Source organism: Arachis stenosperma, chromosome 1, assembly GCF_014773155.1.
Source record: "Arachis stenosperma cultivar V10309 chromosome 1, arast.V10309.gnm1.PFL2, whole genome shotgun sequence".
Taxonomy (NCBI): Eukaryota; Viridiplantae; Streptophyta; class Magnoliopsida; order Fabales; family Fabaceae; genus Arachis; species Arachis stenosperma.
Genome location: NC_080377.1, coordinates 120,052,617 through 120,070,285, shown reverse-complemented (window position 1 = coordinate 120,070,285; position 17,669 = coordinate 120,052,617). Strand labels below are relative to the sequence as shown.

The window sequence follows — 17,669 nt, the reverse complement described above, 5'->3', positions numbered from 1 at the left end:
TTAAAGTACGAATCTACCTATGGAAATATTTAATTTAACGCAATTACGCAAGCACAAAACGCAATCATAGATTCATAATCAATTAATATTTACCATATATTTATCATATATTATATGATGATCACTCTTTTATTAAAAAACCCTTTCATTTTCGAATGCTTAACCAATATTTTAAAATATTTATTAGTAAAATCCAAAAAATAAAAAGTTACAAATGGTGAATTCCATTCAAAAATATATTATTATCCAATAAATTATTGTATATATAAAATAAAATTTAAATTCTAAATATTTAGTTACACAGACTAATAGAAAACCCTAAACTATTAAACCCTTACAAGTTAGTTAAAATTTTGACTGCTAAAAATCAGATCTGGGAAATTAGAAATGGACAAATGATATTCCTATCCTATCCATTGCATTCTGGTTACGTTAAAAAAAAAAGTAAAAAAAAAAAACCCAAAAACCTTCTATTACTATATAATATTATATGATTTATCATTGATTTATAATTAATATTCTCACAACCACACACCTTCGTCTGTCTCTCTATCATTCTTCCATCCCTATCCCTCTCTCTCTCTCTCTCTCTCTCTCCTCCAACCGCATCAGATATAAATCCCTCTCAGTCTCAGTCTCAACCCCAATACCCATTCCTTCATTCCATTTCTCTCTTGATTTCGTCTCTTAACACTCACGACACACTCTTTATCTTCTTGTGCACTCGCAGCTATGGGTGCAGCGGTACTCCCAGATCTCGGGACTGAGATTCTCATCCCTGTGTGTGCCGTCATAGGGATAGGGTTTGCCCTCTTCCAGTGGCTTCTTGTCTCCAAGGTCAAGCTCTCCGCCGCCAGAGACGCTTCTCCCAACGCCGCCGCCAAGAATGGCTACAACGATTATCTCATCGAAGAGGAGGAAGGCATCAACGACCACAACGTCGTTATCAAATGCGCTGAAATCCAGAGCGCCATTTCCGAAGGTCCTTCTTCTCTTCTTTTCCAAAACACACTTTCTATTTTAAAAGTCTTTCAAGATTTGTTGTTAGCTACGAATCAGATCCACTCATGAGCTGTGTTCTGTCAGTTCCTCTAAGCAATTTTCAGAAATGATTAGGGAAGAGGGAGATATCTGTGTGTAGATCTCGCTGTAATTATGCTTGACTTGTTTGGATTTTGATTGTGAAAGCTCTTGATTTGAATTTATTTCCTCTGCTGCGGAGGTGTTTGTTGTGGCCTTCTTGTTCTTGTACTCCGTGTTTTTCTGTCGTGTGTATGAGCGTGTGTGTGACCGTGACAGCTTCGACTGTGATTTTCTAAAAACTTTCTTTTTTTTTTAGTGTGGAGATTTTTTAGTTGCAACAAGATTTTAAATAATCGAGTTTAGTAGTATTTGTTTTGTAAGCACAGTAAAAATCGATGTTGATTATGGATTTTGGACCCATGTGTCCAAATCTTATGATAATTTTAAAACAAAATTCATATCGTTAACTTTTTTGCCCTTGCTGTTTTTCCTAGATAATAATAATATTAACTAGGTATGGGAAATCAAACGGAGTTAGTCCATAGCTCAAGAAAAAAAAATGTTACTGTCACAAAATAGTCCATTTTTACATTCCATATATGTAAACTAGATTTGATCTCGATATGAGCAGTATGTGTTTATTGATGAGCACAGAGTACATATTTTACCCGTCATCCGTAAAAGGGTTTTAACATTTTCGTATTCTTAATTCCTTATTGCCGTTTGAACATGGTTCAGATGTAATTTATTTCCATTGGCTATATCTTCACAAAAACCTTTTAGCTTTAGGTTTGTTTTAGTATAATACTACTAGAACTGATCCTAGTTTCAGCTGTTGCATGGAGTTTTATGCATGTCTGCATTTAAAAAAAAAAACTTCAATTCACATTTACGGGATATTTTCCTAACTGTTGTTGTGTATTTCTTCTTATGCTAGTATATTTCTTGTTGATCATCAACAGGAGCAACCTCTTTCCTTTTCACTGAGTACAAGTATGTGGGAATCTTCATGGTGGCTTTTGCCATCTTGATATTCCTCTTCCTTGGCTCTGTGCAAGGATTCAGCACAAGCCACCAGCCTTGCACCTATGATGAATCCAAGATGTGTAAACCAGCTCTAGCTACTGCCCTCTTTAGCACCATTTCATTCTTGCTCGGTGGCGTCACGTCGCTAGTCTCCGGTTTCCTTGGAATGAAAATTGCTACTTATGCAAATGCGAGAACCACTCTGGAGGCGAGGAAGGGTGTTGGAAAGGCTTTCATCACTGCATTTAGATCTGGTGCAGTTATGGGATTTCTCCTTGCTGCAAATGGTCTATTGGTTCTTTACATTGCCATCAACGTTTTCAAGTTCTACTATGGCGATGACTGGGAAGGTCTTTTTGAGGCCATAACTGGTTATGGTCTTGGTGGGTCTTCTATGGCTCTCTTTGGCAGAGTTGGTGGAGGTATCTACACTAAGGCTGCTGATGTTGGTGCTGATCTTGTTGGCAAGGTCGAAAGGAACATTCCCGAGGATGACCCAAGAAATCCTGCTGTAAGAGAAATCTCCCTGAGCAAGATTTTTTTTTAAGTACTTTCAATAATTTGCTTGTATATCTGATTCTTGAGTTACTCATGTTGTAACCAGGTGATTGCCGATAATGTGGGTGATAATGTTGGGGATATTGCTGGTATGGGATCTGATCTCTTCGGTTCATATGCCGAGTCATCCTGTGCTGCCCTTGTTGTTGCTTCCATCTCCTCTTTTGGGGTGAACCATGAGTTGACTGCTATGTTGTACCCTCTCATTGTCAGCTCCGTGGGTATCATAGTTTGTTTACTTACCACCTTATTTGCAACTGACTTTTTTGAGATAAAGGCTGTGAAGGAAATTGAGCCGGCATTGAAAAAACAACTCATTATTTCCACTGCTTTAATGACTGTTGGGATTGCAATTGTTAGTTGGATTGCACTACCATCTTCCTTCACTATCTTCAATTTTGGAGTCCAGAAAGATGTCAAGAACTGGTATCTTTTATAATTCTCCATTAGCAAAATAATGAATGGTACATTGTCCTATTTTGGAACTAATGAGATTGCTTTCTGTTTGCAGGCAACTATTTTTGTGTGTTGCTGTTGGTCTTTGGGCAGGTCTTATTATTGGATTTGTAACCGAGTACTTTACCAGCAATGCATATAGGTAAGCTGTTTTAGGGCATATTTTTGCACTTTCACATGTTCTCATTTTTAGATGTTACTTTATTTTTTTCCCCTACCTGCTTTTGCAGCCCTGTGCAAGATGTTGCAGATTCCTGCAGGACTGGTGCTGCCACGAATGTTATCTTTGGGCTTGCCTTGGGATACAAGTCTGTCATTATCCCAATTTTTGCTATTGCTGTTAGTATTTTTGTTAGCTTCAGCTTTGCTGCCATGTACGGTATTGCTGTTGCAGCACTTGGGATGCTGAGTACCATAGCCACTGGATTGGCCATTGATGCTTATGGTCCAATTAGTGACAATGCTGGAGGTATTGCTGAGATGGCTGGTATGAGCCACAGAATTAGAGAGAGAACAGATGCCCTTGATGCCGCCGGAAACACAACTGCTGCTATTGGAAAGGTTTGGATTTTTCCGACAGTCTGATATCTTGATTTTATGGAAACCCCACATTTCCTGATAGGTGCCTGACAAGTTGTTATTCTTTTTCAGGGATTTGCAATTGGTTCTGCCGCGCTTGTGTCTCTGGCTCTCTTTGGTGCCTTTGTGAGCCGTGCTGCTATCACAACTGTTGATGTGTTGACTCCAAAGGTTTTCATTGGTTTGCTTGTTGGTGCAATGCTTCCATACTGGTTTTCTGCCATGACCATGAAGAGTGTAGGAAGTGCTGCACTAAAGATGGTTGAGGAAGTGCGCAGACAATTCAATACCATTCCTGGCCTGATGGAGGGAACTGCAAAGCCTGACTATGCTACATGTGTTAAGATCTCCACTGATGCTTCCATTAAAGAAATGATCCCGCCCGGTGCCCTTGTCATGCTTACACCCCTCATTGTCGGTATCTTCTTTGGAGTAGAAACACTTTCTGGTGTCCTTGCTGGATCTCTGGTGTCTGGTGTACAGGTAATGTATTAGTTTAGCATACACACTTGTTTTATTGCATGCTCAATATTCAAGTAACCGGTGGTTTTACTTTGGCTCTATTAACAATCTTCTGGGATTTCCTTTTTATTGGAGACATTTCTCTAGCCCCTGACCCGGCACATATTTGTGTACTGTGGTTTACAGATTGCCATCTCTGCATCCAACACCGGTGGTGCTTGGGACAATGCCAAGAAGTACATTGAGGTAAGGATTTTACTGTGGAGTTGGGTTATATATCTAAATTGATGTGAAAGGTTTGATGAGTATGGTCTAATGTGTAAATGAATGATTTGGTTGTCATAGGCTGGTGCATCTGAGCATGCGAGAAGCCTTGGGCCAAAGGGGTCAGATTGTCACAAGGCAGCTGTGATTGGAGACACTATTGGGGACCCACTGAAGGACACATCTGGACCCTCACTCAACATCCTCATCAAACTTATGGCCGTTGAGTCCCTTGTCTTTGCTCCCTTCTTTGCCACCCATGGTGGCCTCCTCTTCAAGATCTAAACTTTGTTTTCATACACACACAAGACAATGACAAGACAAGTGCAGAGAGCATCGTCCATCAATTCCCCCCATAACAAGGAAGAAAACCCGTCCTCATTCTGCTATTTTTTCTTCTCCCCCTACCCCTCCCTCCCCAATCAAAAACAATATAATTTTAGTTTTGTCGGTAGTTTTGAGATACTTAATTAGGTTGAATCTGCAGAGAAAAATTTTCCTTGTAAAGAGGAGGTTGATGATGATGCCTGTGATGGTGTTGATGATGATGATATTTTACAACAGTCTCTTCTTGATATTGTTCCGGCTTCCTTCGTTGTTTGAGTCATTGAATTGGCTATATGCCTACTTACCTACCCATTTTCATTTTCCGAGTGTTACGTTATATATGATTCTGATAAGTAGTTTTTCATACGCAAGGATCGTCAGCTCAAACTAGGATGGTATGGACTTATACCGCAATACACCCACGCGGACCAAGAGGCACGCTTTTGACTTGGTACAATTTGCGTTTAGTTTTATATTTTATGTTTGTTTTTTTATTTTATCTATTTTGGAGTTAAAAAGTTGAAATTCTTAATTTTATTTAATGAGGAGAGTTAGATGTTTAGTTACCTAAATTAACTGGGGATCATTGGCCTTAGGGTTTTATTGTGTGAAATTTGGATGCCAGAGTCACAGAGAACCAAGGTGAGAAAATTCGTTATCGGAGTTAAAAGACTACTTTTCAAATGGGATGGAGTGGAATTTAGAAATACCTCAAGGCGTTGTTGTTGGATTTAGATCTTCTAAATTTTGAATTTTTACTTTAGAGAGTAAAGTGTGATTTTTTACTCTTGAATGGTTTCTCTCTCATATTTATTCTTGGCTCCACTTATAAAATAAATAGTGAGAGATCATACTTTACTCTCTAAAGTGAAATTCAAACTTTAGAGGATCTAAATCCGTTGTTGTTAATTAACCGTATTCGTTCCTAAGAAAATTCTACATGTATATTAAACTTGACTTAAAATTACATGTTTAAAGGCACACCAATTGTACTCTATTTAGGATAAAATGAAGGACACTCGGTGCAATGCATGAAATAAAAATTCTTTGGTTACGGTGGTGTCATTTTAATATTTTTTTGCTTGGGTTTGTGGGTGATGGGTCGTGGTGCCGCATTGCATCGGAGCTAGTAGTCATAACTCATAATTCATAAACATAAACACCGATTTTTTTTTTATTTTTCCAAATGTAAATATTACTACCCTTTGTGTTATCAATAGTAGAGAAGAAGTTTCGTTTCTGGGACGTCAAACAAGGACCCCACAATAATGCATATCGTTCTGCAAATCATTAGGGGTTAGGGTAGTCCGGGCAAGACATCTTCTGTTCGTTCTTTCCACATCTCATGCTTTCAATCTCAGTTTCCCCACCTAGCTTTCGTGTCAGATTCTTATTGCTATTTCTTACGTGCATGTGCATTATTTATACACCTGTCCCATTATTGACTGATTCACAGGATTTAAAGCTTCACATGCTAATGCTACTACAAAATTAACCATTTTCAATAGACTTCAACCATGGTTTCAAGGAAAATGTAATGTTTGGATCTTTGTGATAAAATATCAATTTGTCATGACACTCAACGATGGTTTGAGTGAAGGCAAGAAAGACCTGCTTTTGCTATTCATATTGAGCGTCGATAGATAAGCAACTTTCTCATTCTATATACTCAGGTAAGTTTCCCATATATTATGCATTCTAAAGAATGCTAGACCATGACATTATAACATTTTTTTTGGTGTCTAACATAAATTAAGTTTAAATTAAATGCACTTTTATACGCAAAAGTAGGTAATGAAATGTTACACAATGCAAAGGAAGTATAGCACTTTCTGGACATTAACTTGGTAAAATAAAGAAGAAATAAAAAATAAAACATGTTAAATCTTAAATTTTAATTTAAATCTTAAGTTATAACTAAATTATTGATATAAAAAAAATAATTGAACACTAAAATATATATAATTAAAATTTATTTAATTAATAAGGATTATACATAAAGAATGTTTGAGAAGGACAAAAATACCCTCCACTTTTTTCCTTTTCCCCTTCCCCCTTCTCCCACCTCGTTTTCCCTTCCCTCCACCCCCGTTCTCCCCTTCCCCCCACCCCTCCCCCTCCCCCTCCCCCACTCCCACCCCGTTCTCCCCTTCCCCCACCCGTCTCCCCTTTTTTTTAATTTTATTATTTTTTAAAGTAGGGGTAGTTTAGGATAAAATAAAAAATTTAAATAAAAATGACGATTTTAATACGAAAAAAAAACGTTAAGGACGATTCTGGATAGAAAATTAGATGAGGGACGATTTCGATTCTAGCCCTCAACGTTAGGGACCAAAACCATACTTATTCCTAAGATTATTATTAATTAAAAAGTGTAAATATTTTTTAATGAATATAAAAAATATATTAAAAATTTTAAATTTTTAATATATTTTTTTTAATTTACAATTTTAATATGTATTCTTAGAATACAAATTAATTAAATTCATTAAAAATATATAAAAATTACATTCAAATATATAATCTTAAATTAGGTGAACAAAGGTAAAACAGAAATTGAGATTTAATTAATATTATTCTATCATTTATTATACTAAGTAATTATAAAAGAATTTCATTTATCTAATTTTTTTAAAAAAATAATTTTTATACACTGTTAATATAAAATAATTTTATATATGTATTTAATTAAATAATAAAAATAATAATTATTTTTTATATTAATATATAAATGATTTAAAAATTAAAACAAATAATTATCTAAAAAATTAAATATAATTATAAATTATTATGTAGAATGTCCTTACATCCAAATTATACCCTAGAGAAAAAAAAAAGATAGAAAATTTGTCTTACAAATAGCACACTTATATATTGTATTTATTATTCCCATAGCCACAGTTTCAGAGTCCAGCTAACCACTCAGAACCACCGCGGAAAGAATCATGCTCTCCATTGCAACCTTTTACCCTTCAATCCCGTTCAACCACTCCCTAGATTACATTGTCCGCCGTATCCTTAATCGTCAATCTCTCCTCCCATCCACATTCTCACTACCATCCAAATTGAATTTTTATTCCTCTTCCTCCACCTATAGACACCTCTATGTGTGCGCCATCAACGCTGCTCAGCTCTTCGGCTACGAGTCAAAGCTTGCCAAGGAATTCATTGTCTCCCAGCGCCTTAAGATTGCAATTGTCGGCTTTGGCAAATTCGGCCAGTTCCTTGCCACCACATTAGTCCGCCAGGGACACACCGTCCTCGTCCACTCCCGCTCCGACCACTCCATCGCAGCCAAAAAGCTTGGCGTATCGTTCTTCCAAAATCCTGACGACCTATGCGAGGAGCATTCCGAAGTGATCCTCCTCTGCTCCTCCATAATCTCAATGGAGCGCGTGTTTCTCACGCTCCCTCTCCAGCGCCTCAAGCGCAGCACTCTCTTTGTTGACGTCCTCTCCGTCAAAGAATTCCCCAAGAAGCTTCTCCTTGAACTCCTCCCCTCCGATTTTGACGTTCTATGCACTCATCCAATGTTTGGACCTGAGTCCGCAAGTGACGGATGGACTGGCCTCCCATTCGTCTTCGAGAGGGTTCGAATTCTTGACGAGGAGCACCGTGTTTTTCGCTGTGAGAAGTTTCTCAATGCGTTTGCCAGAGAAGGTTGCAGGATGGTGGAGATGAGTTGTGAGGATCATGACCGTTAAGCTGCCAGTTCGCAGTTCATTACTCATACCGTTGGAAGGATTCTTAAAGGATTGATGCTGGAGTCGACGCCGATTAATACGAAAGGGTACGAGAGTTTGTTGGGGTTGGTGGAGAACACCGCTAGAGATAGCTTTGATTTGTATTATGGTTTGTTCATGTTTAATAAGAATTCTTTGGAAATGCTAGAGAAGCTTGATTTGGCGTTTAAGGATCTCAGGAAGCAGCTCATTGCGCGGTTACATCGTGGGGTCAGGAGTCAATTGATAGAGAATGGCGAAAGGTTGCACCAGCGAGATAGAAGTAACAGCCATGCACTGCTTCGGCGAGCTCCTAATGAGTCTGCATTGCTGCATTCCAGGTATTTGATATTTGGAACTTGAAAAAATCTCAAGGATTTTTGCTACATTGTGTGAATATTTGTGATTGATGTTTTAGAGAGTGTTCGTTTTGTTGATATTGAGAGCAAGTAACTTAATCATTTTGAATTCGAAAGATGATGTTGTTGTGATGGGAAAAGGGCTATTACATAATAATGATTAATGAGTAATGATGCTAATAATGCAGTTTTAATGATGTTGCTCTGCTAAGTAGTTCTGCTTCAAACAATTCTAGCCAGTCTGATGAGAACACAAAGCTCAAGATTGCAATCGTTGGTTTTGGAAACTTTGGTCAATTCCTTGCAAAAACTATAGTTAGCCAAGGTCATGAGGTTTTGGCGTATTCTAGATCAGACTACTCTGATGTGGCTCGAAAGTTGGGGGTTTCGTATTTCAGCGACGTAGATGATCTTTGTGAGCAGCATCCAGAAGTGATCTTACTCTGCACTTCCATCATTTTGACGGTTAAAGTTCTTAAATCATTACCTTTCCAAAGGTTGAAGAGAAGTACATTGTTTGTTGATGTACTATCCGTTAAAGAATTTCCTAGAAACCTCTTCCTTCAACACTTGCCTCATGATTTTGATGTTCTCTGCACACATCCCATGTTTGGGCCGGAGAGTGGAAAGAATGGCTGAAAAAACCTTCCTCTTGTTTATAACAAAGTTAGAATTGGAAACGAAGAATCAAGAATATTGAGATGTTATCGGTTTCTTGACATTTTTGCTAGTGAAGGATGCCGGATGGTTGAAATGTCTTGTGCTGAACATGATCGGCATGCAGCTGGATCCCAGTTTGTTACACACACAACAAGAAGATTTTTAGAAAAACTGGGGTTAAAGACAACACCAATCAACACAAAGGGTTATGAAACTTTGTTGAGTTTGGTGAAAAATACCGTGAGGGATAGTTTTGATCTGTACTATGGTTTATTCTTGTATAATTTAAATGCCATGGAACAACTAGAAAAATTCGATTTGGCTTTTGAATCATTGAAGAAGCAGCTTTTCAACCGATTGCATAGATAAGATTGCATAGTATCTATCGAAAGCAACTATCTGAAAATGAACAACAGATCTTTGCTTTGCCAAAGAGGCCTATGTTGCCAGAGAAATCTGAAGACAGTGATGCGTCATCACCTCTTTCAAAAACTGTAGACACCAAATGAATTTATGCCAAAGATTTCTATTTCATTGGTAAGCATTGCAGGTCCCAATTATTCTAATAGTAGGTTTAAATAAATCTGTTAATTCTAAAATTTCACATTCAATAATTCTCGGTGTTTGGCTGTTCTGTCCCATTGAAATTCAAAGAAAAATATTGTAATTCTCAATATATTTTAACTCCCTTATATTTCTTGGTTTTCATTCCATGTCTAATTTGCTGCATTGATACCAGTGGAGCTGGATGATCATGTATTTAGGTGCCAATGCAGTTATTCGCGTTAAATGTAGACTTAAGAGTTCTGAATCTTAAGTGAGTTAAAGCGCAGTTCAGTGGACAAGCATCCCGTGTTAACACAACGTCGGGAAAAAACCGTACCCAAAAGATATGTTGTGCAGCCTAACCTAATAATTACATCAGTGATTATTTTTACGGTTTTAACCTGTTGCTTTTGGGTCACACGGAGACAATTCAACCGTTGTTCTAAAGCTCCTCTTCTAAATATGAAGTGAGATATTCATTGAAATGAAGAATGTAGATACTTTAGATAAAAGTTGGATGTTTGTGGGAATTGAGTGATTTAAAATGCAAATATTCACTTGATAAAATGTGAAAGCAGGAAATGATCATGAAAACTGCTGTGAAGTGTGATCATGGACAATGCTGATAAGTGATACATAGTTCCCTTCATAACCTAGTCTATTGTCTATAGCCTATTTCAGTTGAACTTAATCTACTAATAGTTGTTTTACATCTATGTTGTGTTCATTTAATTCCATATAATTCTATATAGTTTTCTTGACTTTTTTTTTTTGCTTCATAACCTTGATTAATGCTATTCAATGCATGAACGTGTGCAGATTGCATTACCTGACATGTGAATGTGATTAACCACTTGATGCCCCTAAAAGATTTTGTCCCAAGAAAAATTAAACTTGTCATTATCAAGCTATTGATGGAGCGGGTGTATGTATAATTAGTCTGTACTCTAAAAAAAATTAGCAGAGACATGGTGGCTATATCTTGACTTAAATGGAAGGTGAAAGAGGCAACGAGCCAATGTGGGTTTCACTGTCATCTTGATTTACATGTGTCTCTAAAAATGCCCCGTTAAAGTGATTAGGAACAAGTTTTTCAATGTGTAGTGGCGTAAACTAAGTATTGATTTTCAATTTATAATAAGTAAATTAATAATAAGATGGGACTCTCTTCTAACTTGTACATGTTTCAATCTTGTCATCTTCGAAATGAATCTAAATGCTGATTATGTCTTGAGTCGCATATGTTCTTTCAGAAGTTTGTAATTTAGGCAACTGTTGGTTTAGTAACACTAGTACCTTTCACATATTTATAAAGAGAAAGTTTTGTGTAAATCAAATAATTGTCTCCATTAAGAGTAGTATTATAGTATATGATTCATTAATTCCTTCCTTTAATTATTTCACCTTGTTTAGTTCATGATTCTATTACCTCTTAGTAATTACTTTACTATTATTACGGCTGAAACAAATTTTAATAGTACAAGTTATGTTTGCTTGTCCTCTTAAATTGGAAATAAATGCTTCTCTCTCTAGGTTGAAAAACATGTTAAAATAATCAATAATTAAATAAGCCTAAAAAGGTTAATTGTAAAATAAATCAAGAGAAATTTGACAACCTGCATCAAAATTATAAATTAAAAGAAACCAAAGAATGACTTGCACGCAAAGGAAAACTAATAGTATGCTGTTTTGCCGGAAAATTATGGGTATAAAATGAGTCGTGGCATCACAAGAGAATAACCGTATACATTTTTTTGAGTAATTTGACTTACTAAATAGAAATATTATTTAGCTTGTTCCAAGTTCCAACAGATTTCTATTGTCACAGGGAATTCAAGTAGGAATTGTAGCCTTAATGCTGATGAGAATTGTTATGTATATTTGACCATTTCAAGTGGTATCTTCCCCTCTTGATAACACCTGTAGTTGATTTCACCATAGTTTCTAACATTCTTGTACAACCTTGGACGTGTGTCAGTTATTAAGCTTTCCACAGGTCCAATTTCATTCTCTGATTCTGGTTCATAGGACATGGCCACTGACATCCTCATCTTTTCTTTGTATGTCACAACCCTGCGCATTGGACTCTTGAATATTCCATTACTCATAATCTGCATAACAATTTATTATTAAGCATCCTAGTGACATGAATTTGGCAAACAAGGATTAAGCTTATACCTGCATTTGATCACCATGATTGACAACAAGAGCATTAGGTATTGTGGGGACATTGACCAATTTCTCATCTATGAGAACTTGAAGGCCTTCCACTCCATTGTCTTGCAATAGAACTGTGATTACTGATCTAATTGTATGAGGCTTGAGTCCAAGAACAAAATCGGGTCTTGAACAACATGGATAGAAACTGAACCTTGCTGCAAATAATGTTTCATTATAAAATTTGTTGGTATTATTCATTGATAGTAATAGTTGTTACTTTTAATTTGAAAAAGTCCTTGTGTATAAAAACTTTGTATAGTATATAAGACTGGTCCATCTTACTTTCTAGAGGCCGAATAATCTTGATATTTTTTTAGTCCATATTAGCGGATTCTACTTAAATGTAAAATCCATTATATTTGTATGTTTCAATAAATATTGTTATACTTTGTTAATTGATATACAATTCAAAAAAATTAAAATTTTAATAAAAATAGTTTATATTGTAATCACACAGACAACAAATACTAATTAAGTGACATTTAGATATATTATTAGAACCTTCAGGTATAACCTGTGAGAATTGTGTACTATCAATTTTATTGTATTATGTATAGTTTGTTTTCTAAAATATTAATATATATTTATTAAAAAAATTAATTTACTTAATATACAAAGAGATTAATTATGAATCTCTTTTGTTATATTAATGTTTAATCCAAAAAATTTATATCTTTTTAAAGTATATTTTAACTAAAATTTTAAAAAAGTTAGATAAATTAACTAATTGGTAAGCCAAAGCAATAACCAAACTTTTCTATCACTACAGTTCTTGCAAAATGCAAAAATATTTATAGCTTAATTCAATTATATAAAACATACAAAAGATAAAGAGAATTGTGTTCTGGTGACCGTAGATTCTTAAAAAGAATTGTATATTTAAATGTAAAAGCATATATAAATTATATTTGAATCGGTAGGAAATAGGGGAATGAAATGAAATAAATAGAACAGAATGAATTGAACGAAACAGGGTGAAATGATACAATTACTTGTATGGAGAAATAATATTTATAATTAAATTTTATTATATTTCGTTCCATAATTAGAGGTAAGAAAAGTGAGGGATAAGAAATAGTTGTGTTGGATAATTTTGAGTATTTTATTTATGAAAACTATAAAATATTTTATCTGTGATCCTAAGTGTCAAATATTTTAATTGCACATAGTTATCTTTATTTTAACTATTAGCAAAACAACGTGAAAATTGAATTGAAGCCTTAAATAGAAAATGCTTGAAAGAAAGATCAGCTAACATGTGAGATAATTCTACTAAGCACAAACAGAGTAGCTGCAATGTATAATTTATTTATTTATCCTAACAATATAGATTAAATAAATATTAAGATTCGAACAAAGAGAAGGAACACCAACTCAAGGAGCATGTTGTAGGTAGTGACACCAACTGCGGTTGCAAGATGCCATGTGACATGAATGTATAAATAGTCAGCTACAAAGAGCATTCCACCCACCAATAATGACATCTTATGCACCCTATAAGCCATCCTCAAATCTGGATCTTTTAGTGTCTTTTTTACAAATGCAACCTAAATCAACATTTTAGTTTCTCTCATAAAAAATACATGCTTAAATATAAATTTTAGTTCACTTTTAAAATAACTAAAATGATTATTTTATCAGTTTTATCATCTAAATACGATAATAATTATAGCATTAAAAAGTATGAGGATCACCTTATGAACAAAATGAAATTTCAAAAAAAAAAAAGGTTATGTTCATTGTTTAATTTAATTATGGCATATAAATCCATCAATCAATAAATCTAAGGTTATGTTAGTTATTAACATTTATCTGATCAAATTGAATTTCAATTAAGTGTTTTGTTAACTTGAACATTCATTACCTTATTAACACTAACAAACACTATGCATAACTTCTAATAGAAATACAACCTTATAAAAGAAAAGGCTCAAATTTAGGCAAGTAAACAACTTGAAAGTCAATTACACAAACTAAAAATTTTCTAGCACCATATAACATATTTTCACACTCCCGAGACAACAAATGATTGGCTTGAAGAATTAAATCACATTCATCTTCCAAATTTCTATGCATGATTGCCCACTTTCATGATACAAACATTTGAGTATAAACAATTTAGCTTGAAAGTAGTATAAATCTTCTTTATTTAGGGTTTCGAGTTTAGCGTGATTTTCCTCAAGACTATAAAAAAAATAATTATAAATCTTAATTTAAAAATCTGCGACCTATCAGCATGGTTAGATGCGTCTATAAGGTAATCTCCAAGGTTTTGGTTAGGAGGATGAGACTTGTGATGCCAACTTTGGTAGGGAAAATTCAGAGTGCATTTGTAAGGGGTAGGAAGATACATGATGGGGCACTCATCGCCTGTAAAATGGTAAACTGGCTCAAACGGAGGAAAAAGGAGGCAGCAATAATCAAGTTAGACTTCCAGAAAGCATATGATAGAGTCAGGTGGAGCTTTGTGGACATAGTGCTGCAAAAGATGGGGTTTGGTAATAGATGGCGATCGTGGGTGATGGAGTGTGTCTCCACAGCATCTATGTTGGTTTTGATAAATGGGTCGCTATCTAAGCCGTTCAAGATGGAAAGAGGTCTAAGACAAGGTGATCCGCTTTCTCCATTCTTATTTGTACTGGTTGTGGATGTTCTACATCGATTGGTGGGAGAGGCAGTCAGGAATGGGCGTATATCACCTTTGGTGATTGGCAGAGATAGTATAGCACTGTCGCATCTTCAGTTTGCTGATGACACAATTCTGTTCTGCCCGCCAGAGGAGGACACTATCAAGAACTACAGGCGACTATTGAGATGTTTTGAGTTAATGTCAGGTCTCAGTATTAATTTTGACAAATCGAGCTTGATTCCGATAAATTGTGAAGAACATTGGTCCCTGAATATGTGCCAGTTGTTGGGGTGTAAGGGTGAGTCCCTTCCAGTCAAATATCTGGGTATTCCCTTAGGTGCAAATTCGAGATTGGTGAAGACCTGGAAGCCTATAATTGACAAAGTGGAGGAGAATCTAAGTCTGTGGAAGGCTAAACTCCTGAATAAAGCTGGAAGGTTGGTGCTTATCAGATCAGTTTTAAATAGTCTGCTAGTGTATTATTTGAGTTTGTTCAAGTTGCCGAAAGCTGTTGCTGACAAATTGATTTCACTGCAAAGGATGTTCTCGTGGAGTAAGGATGATGGTAGTAATGGGATGGCGTTAGTAAAATGGGATGTGGTACAGGCCCCAAAAAAACTAGGAGGGTTGGGAGTTGGGGATGCTATGGTTCGCAACACAGCTATGTTGTTTAAGTGGTGGTGGCGATTTGTTAAGGAGGATTGCTCGTTGTGGAAGAAGGTGGCTTGTTCTTGTTATAATCTGAATCCTCATGAGCTGCTGTCAACCCAAGTGCTACCTACTAGGGGAGGACCGTGAAATGATATCTGCTAGCTACAAATAATGAATGTCCATATAAGGGATAAGATGGTTACAGGGCTGTCTATGGAGATTAGTGATGGACGGCGTACGCGATTGTGGGAGGATAATTGGATGCTTTGTAGGCCTCTAAAAGAACGGTTTTCCAAACTTTTCTCTATTTCAAACCAATGTGGGTCTGTTATAGGGGATTGTGGGTTTTGGGATGGGTTGGACTGGATCTGGAACTTCCAATGGAGCAGAGAGCTCTTTCAATGGGAATTGGAAATACTGGATCAATTACATGAGGCATTGAGACCTGTGCAACTAGTAGTTAACAGAGAGGATAGGGTAGTATGGAAATATGATAGGCAAGGAGTTTATTCAACTAACTCATTTGTTCAGGTTTTGCAGGAGGTGACACTCCCGGAGGAGGTGACAAGTTACAGTTTCACAAAGACCATCTGGAAAGGGCTGGTTCCACCTAGAGTAGAGTTATTTGCTTGGTTTGTGTTGGTAGGTAGGGTGAATACAAAAGAAAGGTTAAGCCGGTTAGGGATCATGAACCAGGAAGATAACGTCTGTGTTCTATGTAATAAATATGTGAAACACGTGCACCATTTGTTTCTGTGCTGTGACTTTATTTGGCAGGTGTGGAGTGCTTGGTTATCGATGGTGGGCCAACAGTGGTCTATTTCAGGAACAATGAGGGAACATTTTCTGAGCTGGACGGAGGGGCCAAGGAGGAGGGAGGATAGAGAGCAACGTTTGAGATGCTTCTGTGCGGTGGTTTAGAACATATGGCTAGAGAGGAATAGAATGATATTTCAGAATAAAAGAAAAGGTGTTGAAGAAGTCACTGACATGAGTGTGTTGAGTCACAACGAGTGGAGAGATGTGAACCCCTTTAGTTGTTGATGGCAATGCCGGAGATGACATGGGAGATTCTTTTAATATTACTGCATTTTTTGTAATTATTGGTTTGTTTAGTTCTGTTTGACTGCTCCACTATACTGTGTTGAGCTCTTTGCTTTCAGAAAAAAAATCTTAATTTATCTTTTTAATTTTTTAAATAATTTTTTTTAAAATATTTTTACTTGTAGAAGAGAGATAATTAAAAAGATAAATTAAGACTCTCAATTATTATTCAATATATCCTTATCAATATCTCTGTCTAAATTGAAGTCTATAAATCAAAAGAAGCAACTTTTCATATAATTACTACCATTCTCATTGAATGATGTGTTGTACCTTTCAAAATGGTGAAGGCCAGGCTTCATATGTATATATGACAACATTTCAATGTCAATTTCCATAGTTTAGCCAACATCTCATTAGCTCCCACACCCATGTGTTTTGTCAATTCTAGGAAATTAAAAGCATACCCTCTGTATTAAATTACAGTCATATTCTAAATCTCCATGCATGATGATTGTCCACTTCCATGATACAAATATTTGAGTAAGTGAGAAAATAAGATATAATTTTAAAGCAGTATAAAATTCAGATGTAACTTTTTCTTTAAACAAATTAGAGGATCACAATTATAGAATAGGACACGTTGCTTTCTTCTATACTCTATTAATTCCATATTTTAAGGAGTTTCTACTACAATTATATCATGGAAAAGTCTAGGAGGCCAGCAATTTTATTGCATTTTGGCTAGCATATAACCAGCAGAGAAATGTGAGCCATTGGATGAAATCTCACACCATCAAATCATCATTGATGACTAGTTGATTGGTAGCCATATACCTTAGATCTTTCCTTTCGAGAGTATGGGACATACCACTTTGTGAGCCTCACTTTTCCTTATCGATCTATGAGAAGCACAAAGAGAACTTGATTAAAATAAATTAAAAAAAAAAAACAAAAATTAGAAAATAAAATAGAAACAGATTCGGAATCCTTGCTAGCTTTGCTGCCATCTTTATTATGAAGTAACAATATGGAAGGAGAACACTCCATTAACAAAAAGGCATTCATTCCATCCAGTTGGTATCACAATAGTAAAATGAAGAACAGTCAATGACTTCTATTTCATTTATAACTCAAAAAATG

General features: G+C 35.8%; 2 protein-coding genes and 1 pseudogene across 2 annotated transcripts; 2 read left to right on the top strand and 1 right to left on the bottom strand.

Annotated features, from left to right (window-relative positions):
• The first annotated feature begins 599 nt into the window (after positions 1-599).
• LOC130968758 (pyrophosphate-energized vacuolar membrane proton pump) lies at positions 600-4,943 on the top strand. The gene is made up of 8 exons (XM_057894211.1): positions 600-982; positions 1,986-2,560; positions 2,654-3,033; positions 3,119-3,205; positions 3,294-3,624; positions 3,715-4,125; positions 4,291-4,350; positions 4,450-4,943. The coding sequence occupies exons 1-8, from the start codon at positions 733-735 to the stop codon at positions 4,651-4,653; spliced, it is 2,298 nt and encodes a 765-aa protein (XP_057750194.1). The 5' UTR covers positions 600-732; the 3' UTR covers positions 4,654-4,943.
• Positions 4,944-7,611: 2,668 nt separating this feature from the next.
• On the top strand, positions 7,612-10,629 carry LOC130968768 (arogenate dehydrogenase 1, chloroplastic-like; annotated as a pseudogene).
• A 1,166-nt stretch (positions 10,630-11,795) lies between these two features.
• On the bottom strand, positions 11,796-12,400 carry LOC130932745 (probable 2-oxoglutarate/Fe(II)-dependent dioxygenase). The gene is made up of 2 exons (XM_057862158.1): positions 12,161-12,400; positions 11,796-12,093 (listed from the first exon to the last, which is right to left on the bottom strand). Exons 1-2 carry the CDS (start codon positions 12,398-12,400, stop codon positions 11,854-11,856), a joined length of 480 nt encoding a protein of 159 aa, XP_057718141.1. The 3' UTR covers positions 11,796-11,853.
• Positions 12,401-17,669: the final 5,269 nt, after the last annotated feature.